The 7,516-nt window shown below is 35.7% G+C and overlaps 1 protein-coding gene across 1 annotated transcript; it reads left to right on the top strand.

Moving 5' to 3' along the window:
* Positions 1-443: 443 nt before the first annotated feature.
* Positions 444-4,680, top strand: LOC145061618 (uncharacterized). Its single transcript, XM_079009150.1, has 2 exons — positions 444-3,838; positions 4,042-4,680. Exons 1-2 carry the CDS (start codon positions 706-708, stop codon positions 4,380-4,382), a joined length of 3,474 nt encoding a protein of 1,157 aa, XP_078865276.1. The 5' UTR covers positions 444-705; the 3' UTR covers positions 4,383-4,680.
* The last annotated feature ends 2,836 nt before the right edge of the window (positions 4,681-7,516 follow it).

Here is a 7,516-nt window from a genome sequence, read left to right on the forward strand (position 1 = left end):
TTATAATTTTGAATAACATCCTTGATATATTCCCGATTAATTTACTAAAGCCGCGTATAAAGCATTCACCTTAAATATAGTTCCTTAAATCTAGCTTTCTATAACAACTTGATTGCCATAATTTAATTCTTATTTTTCAATTCAAAATTATAATAATCTCTTAATATGGAACCCACTTGCACCCAATATGGAGTCATCATTCCTAATCGATTAATACGCAAGTTGAGTTCATAATGGACTACCCATAACGACATTCCTGTATAGTCATTTCGTTATTTAATTTGTACAAATGCAAAAATATTATCACAGCTAGCGATTTCTTGTGTTTATTATCAAAACTTAACCAAGTATCATTTGTAATGATGCAACAGGTTAGATGCTGAAAACTAGAATTTGCAAACTTGGACTTTTTTTTTCATTCTTTCTGTATTTATATACATGAGCATAATGATTTTTTTTTTTTTTTTAACGTGTATTGTATATTTCGAATCAAGTTAAATAATGATATATAGGGGAGCTGAATGGGCAGTATGAACACAAGCAGGATAAGCTCGAATAACAGCAATAAAGTTTCTTAGCTGAAAAGACTTTGTTTTCACACATTAAGGTTGACAAGGGTCATTCCAATGGACCTCTGTATTGAATAATATATATGTATATAACCAGCTTCAAGTTCATAGAAATATCTCCACTTCAAAATCAACAATGGTGTTCAAAACCCTTGTCCTTTTACCTTTCCTACTACTTGGTGTTCTATCTGCTGATTCTAGCTTAAAAGATGAAGTTGATGCTTTGGAACATTTCAAGAACTCAATCACAGATGACCCAACTGGCGCACTCCTGGATTGGAATGCTGATTCCACCCACCACTGCAACTGGACCGGAATCCAATGTGATGATGTCTCACAACGTGTAGTTTCCATTTCTATTCAACAAACACAGCTCAAAGGCCAAATCTCTCCTTTTCTTGGGAACCTTTCCAGCCTCCAGGTTCTTGATCTTTCTTACAATTCTTTTACTGGTAACATTCCTTCCCAGTTGGCATATTGCACACAGCTTGCTGGACTTTCCCTTTACACCAATTCCCTCTCTGGGCCGATTCCATCGGAACTGGGAAACCTCCGGAATCTGCAAATACTTGACCTCGGAAACAATTCGCTAACTGGAATTATTCCGGAAAGCTTGTGTAATGTCACTTCCATGTTAGAACTTAGCCTTGATGACAACAAACTCAATGGTACAATCCCGGAGAGAATCGGTGATTTGATAAATCTTCAGCAACTTGGAGCTTATAATAACCGTTTACAAGGCTCGATTCCTACTTCTGTTGGTAATCTAAAAAAGTTGATAGCTCTTGACTTCAGTCAAAACCAACTTTTTGGTATCATTCCTAGACAGATTGGAAACTTGTCAAATTTACAAGCTCTTCAGTTGTATCAAAACTTTCTTTCTGGGAAAATACCATCTGAACTTGGCCATTGCACGAATCTGTCACTTCTTAATTTATACAGCAATAAGCTCGTTGGAAGCATTCCTCCAGAGATTGGAAATCTCTTGGGCTTACAGGTGTTACGGTTATATGATAATCAGCTGAATTCCACAATCCCAGATTCGTTATTCCGATTAAAATCATTATTGGTTTTGCAACTATCAGAGAATAATCTCATTGGGAATCTTTCTTCTGATATCAGTTCACTGAAATCATTACAATCTCTTACCCTTCATCAAAATAATCTTTCTGGGGAGATTCCAGCATCCATAACCAGGTTAGTCAATTTGACATACTTGACACTTAGCTTAAACTTTCTCACGGGATCAGTTCCTTCGAGTATTGGGTCTCTTCATAATCTTAGAAATTTGTCTCTTAGTAATAATCTTCTAGAAGGGTCTATCCCGTCAAGCATCACAAACTGCACTAATATGCGTTGGATAGATTTTGCTAGAAATAGGATGACAGGAGAAATGCCTCACGGTTTAGGGAAGTTGTCAAATCTTACATATCTAATTGTTAGTGACAACAAAATGTCAGGAAGAATCCCAGATGATATCTTCAATTGTTCAAGTCTTGTGATCTTAGATATGGCACATAACAATTTCAGTGGGTTGTTAAAACCGGGTATTGGAAGACTTTCTAATCTCCAAATTCTGCAAATTCATGGCAATTCCTTTTCGGGCCCCCTCCCAACAGAACTCGGAAATCTAACTAGTTTGATGTTGTTAAACTTGGGACAAAACCAATTTTCGGGTATGATTCCTGTAGAATTCTCAAACATTACTTCCCTTCAAAGCCTTTCGCTTGGTAACAATAATCTTCATGGCCAGATTCCAGAAGAAATCTTTGAGCTCAAACAGCTTACAGAACTCCACTTGATGAACAACAAATTTGTGGGTTCTATTTTGAATTCTGTTTCAAAGCTTGAGCTGCTTTCTCGGTTGAATCTAAGTGGAAACAGGTTTAACGGATCAATCCCTGATAGTTTGAGAAAACTTAACAAGGTGATTTCCATAGACCTCTCACACAACTTGCTCACAGGGTCGATTTCAGGGTCAGTGATTGCAGGTATGAAAAATACACCAATCTTTCTCAACTTCTCCAACAATTTTCTTACAGGAAGGATCCCAAATGAATTTGGCGAGCTGGAGATGGTAGAATCCATTAACATCTCGAACAATAATCTGTCTGGAGGGATTCCGGCGACACTTCAAAAATGCAGAAACTTGAGAAGTCTTGATGTGTCTGGAAATCAGCTCTCTGGTAGTGTTCCAGAAGAAATATTTCCTCCTCTCGATCTGCTTTCCAGCATAAACTTTTCAAGAAATCAGTTCGATGGCAAGATCCCTAGAACTATGGCGAATTTGACTCGTCTTACTTCTATTGATCTTTCACACAACAAATTCAACGGTTTGATTCCCGATAGTTTTGGCAACATTTCAGTATTGAAACAACTTGACCTTTCTTTCAATCAATTAGAAGGACGTGTTCCAGATACAGGTATTTTCAGAAACATAAGCGCAGTTGGATTACAGGGAAACCCATCACTGTGCGTTATAAGCAACTCCGAATTATGTGCCTCATCAAGTCAATCAAAGCGTTCGCTCTCCAGAAAGGCTGTATTGATTCTTTCAATACTCGGATCACTTGCATTGCTTCTTGTATTCATTTTGGTTGTATTATGTTGTCGGCATATTAGAAAACCAAAAGTCAAAGAACCCGAGAACCCAGAATTACCAGAACACACCGCAGGGTTCACTCTCAAAAGATTTGATAGAAAAGATTTGGAACATGCTACCGACAACTTCAGTGAAGGTAACATTTTGGGTACAACTAGCTTAAGCACTGTGTACAAGGGTAGACTACAAGATGGGAGGATGATAGCTGTAAAGATTTTGAACATCACCCAGTTTTCAGCTGAATCTGACAAGAGCTTTAACAAAGAAATGAACACACTGGGGAAACTGAGGCATAGAAATCTAGTGAAGGTACTTGGTTATGCATGGGAGAGTGGGAAGCTAAAGGCATTGGTTCTTGAATACATGGAAAATGGTGATTTGGATAGAATTATACACGACTCTGGGATTGATAGATCAAGATGGGATTTGTCTGAAAGAGTAGACGTTTTGGTGTCTGTAGCTAGAGGATTGGTGTACTTACACTCGGGATATGATTTCCCAATAGTTCATTGTGATTTGAAGCCTTCTAACATACTTCTGGATGAAAAGTGGGATGCTCATGTGAGTGATTTTGGCACAGCTCGGATTCTTGGAGTTCATCAACAGGATGGAAGCAGCATATCTTCTGCATCCACATTTCAAGGCACGATTGGTTACTTGGCCCCAGGTAATGAATCACCAACTCCTCTTTTGTCCTTAGCTTTTAGAAAGAAAAAGTAACAATGGTTATACAAGCTTTCAAATTGTGAATCAAAATAGTTTGATTAGTGGACTGAACTTTCTAACATATATAGCTTTTGATGTTATGTTATAATACTTTTGACCTTGAAAATCACACTAACGCATTGTTGCATTTCTGTTTCCCAACAGAGTTTGCGTATATGAAGAAACTAACAACAAAAGTGGACGTATTTAGCTTTGGAATAATAGTGATGGAATTTATCACAAGAAAAAGACCCACAGGTGTCCTTACCGAAGAGGAGGGAATCCAGATCACTTTGCCACAACTAGTAGACAAAGCATTATCAAATGGAATAAATGAGCTGATTGAAATTGTAGACCCTGATCTGGCTTCTAATTTCTCCATGAAGCAGGGCTTCATAGAACAGCTACTTAACTTGGCCTCATCTTGCACCAAAACGATTCCAGAGGATCGACCTGACATGAATGAAGTCTTATCTTCCCTTACAAAGATCAGTAAGAATGTCTAAATCTTGAAGGTTACAGACCTTTCTTTCTTTAGTGAAAGCTTTGTTTGTGAGAATCAGGAGGGTGAAGATAGATTCTAGTTGGACCTTTGTAGACAAGTGTGGGTTATGCGACTTAAAGCTAAGTGAAAGGGCCTGCTTGCTGATAAAGCAAAAGTCGTATACTTGTGTTTTAGTATAAATGCAGGTTTAGTGTAAGCCATTAGTTTGAAGAGTTAGTTGTCTTAAATCTTGCATATTTTTTCTGTGTAAGCCATTAATGTCAAGAGCAATTCAAGAAGTTCAGTGGTGTTTTATTTCATCTGATTTGCATAGCTTCTTAGTTACATATATTACTACTTTAATCTATTTGTTCCATCAAGCAAATTGCTATATAAGATTCTAGGGATTGATTTGTGTTTGATCAAAGGACATTAATTCGTAATTCCTTACCACATGGATTGTAGCCCAGAGGAGGTATCATCATGACATCATGTGTTTCCCTCCTTCCTTAAGATTGAGGGTTCAAGTCCCATTTTAGTTTATGAGTAAATTAGATTTTTCATATAGAAAAAATTGAATTCATGATTCTGTCATCCACGCCTTTTGGAATATCGTAGGCTACCCAATCTCCCCCATACTATTCATGTACATGTACAGAGTATATATAGATACATATATTATAGTTTGGTACCACTATTACTATAAACATTAGAATATATAATTCCGAGTCTAATATACCCCTCGGTCTAAGGAGGAGGATGTTGAATGCATAGACTTGAAGTCGTTAAATAAAACTTGTGGTAATCTTTTTGTGAAAATATCAGGAAGCTGTTTACGTGATGGGACGTGCACCCTTATGTAGCCATGTTGAACTCTCTCTAACAAAATGAATGTTGATTTCGAGATGTTTAGTGTTTTGATGTTTAATGGGATTTCCCAAAATGTATATGGCACTAACATTATCACAATGTAATGGAGAAGTACGCTTCGGTGGACAACCCAACTCTAGAAGAAGATTTCGAATCCAACAAACCTTAGCAATAACATTTGCAACACCTTTGTACTTGGCCTTGGATCGAGAGACTGTAGTCTACCGTTTGGAACACCATGAGAGCAAGTTATCATCCAGAAAGATAGAGTAGTCGGACGTGGAACGTAGTGACACACCCTTGCCGATGGTCATATTCTCGGGATGTGCGACGTCAATGAATATCACAGTCAAAGCATATATATTAATTGTACATAAAAACATAAAGTATCAAGATTACATAACTCCAAAATATCTTACATCGTCACATGTATCCTTACAAATCTTCAATGTGCCAAAGAGTAGCGACAAAACATAGTTAATACAAAAAGGAGATGCCATAAAACCTACACATGAACTCCCTCATTCTACTTCCATGATAATACATGTTTTAAAAATACGTCAACGACGAATTGTTGCTGAATTCTATAGGTTTGGACTCCATATACCATTAAAATCATAAAGTATACCAGTTATTAAAAAGGTTTTGAAAATCAAATCAAATCATATTGAACCATTTTATTTGAGTCAAAACATATAAGTTTCACCAAAATAACTTTCGTGGAATAATGAAAAGTTTATAAAAATAACTTATTCATATATAAGTTTAAAACGTTGATTAGTCGTGTCATATTATTAATTAAGTGATTTATGACTTAATTTTAGTGATGACTCTTATCCTTTTGAGTCAAACTATCCCACCACATACAGTCTCTTTCAACTAGTATAAACGAAGAAAATCTCGCATAAATCCTGTTTTAATTCTATATGACAACAAGTCTGGGGTCTATATTGGACTCTTAACCGAACTCTGACACGAGACCTCTACACTAACACTGCAAGGGCTATGTTGAAAGTCCACACGAATGCTTTATCAACATTGTGGGTTAAATAGAGTAGAAATGCCAACGCCCAAATTTGACTCGTTAGACAATGGTTGTAGCTAACAACCGTTGGCAAGATGTCTACCCATATAAGTCTGTACCGCCAATCTTATACCTGGTGTTCCACGTTCCATACAAATTAATGGTTATAAAGCAGAGGGCTTTACTAAGATGTACAGTCTTAATGTAGTGATAAACGTAGTCCATAAAGGAAGACTCGCGAGTATTGGATCCTAACAATGTGTCTAGGCATCATAATCCTAAACTTTCCATTATAGGATTATTAAATAATTATAGTTTTGTTTTTTAGGAATAATCTTTGATCGATGTCTTTAGTATTGTGGATTAACAAAACTTAATATAGTTTCAAATTTTATTATTCACCGTGATAAAATTTGGGTAGCATAATGGTTGATATTATGATATTTTCCAATGTTTTAAAAACCGGTTTTTTAATTGAACCGGTATGGTGACCGGTTTCCGATTTAACCGGTTCGACCGTCGGGTTAACCGGTTTTTATAATTTTCATCTTTTTTCCTATTTTCCTATACATATATATATATATATATATATATATATATATATATATATATATATATATATATATATATATATATATATATATATATAATCATGAATTTGACGTTTACAAGTTCAAACATTAAAAATACATATAAAAATAAGTTATAGATCAATCAAAATATATTAAAATAACACATAACCATAAGTTTTATTGTTTTATATCAATCCATATATGTCAAAAAGAAAATAAAGTATAAGAACAAAACAAAATATAGTTTTAGATGAATACAAACACATCAAAAAAATTTATAACATTACCATATGTTTTTATTTAGAAAAAACTAAATAAATTTGAAAAAAAATCACCAAAGTTTATTATGCAAATGGTTCTTTTCCATGTACTTTTATTTGGTTTAACCGGTTCAACCGGGTTTTTCTAAAAACCGGCCGGTTCAATCCGGTTCAGAAATCAACATAAATCTAGTAATAGTTGAACCGCTTCCTCCTCCGGTTCCCGGTCCAACCGGTTCGACCGGCCGGTTCAAACCGGTTTTTAAACCATTGATATTTTCTAGGTTTCATCCAATGTGAAAGCGAACAATTCCCATAAAACTAATAAATCGGGTTTTGTCAGGAAATCGGGAAACTGAGCAATAAATCGACTTTTGGAATGGAAGGCTTGGGATCGATCTTAACACACACAAAGGAACACAAAAATGTT

The sequence above is a fragment of the Lactuca serriola genome, chromosome 7 (assembly GCF_051521515.1).
Source record: "Lactuca serriola cultivar US96UC23 chromosome 7, Lser_US96UC23_V15, whole genome shotgun sequence".
Lineage (NCBI taxonomy): Eukaryota > Viridiplantae > Streptophyta > Magnoliopsida > Asterales > Asteraceae > Lactuca > Lactuca serriola.

Excerpts from the sequence above, each read along its gene's own strand:
- LOC145061618 (XM_079009150.1), top strand. The coding sequence starts at position 706 with ATGGTGTTCAAAACCCTTGTCCTTTTACCTTTCCTACTACTTGGTGTT. Across the intron at positions 3,839-4,041 it reads GATTGGTTACTTGGCCCCAG|AGTTTGCGTATATGAAGAAA; the intron begins GTAATGAATCAC and ends GTTTCCCAACAG.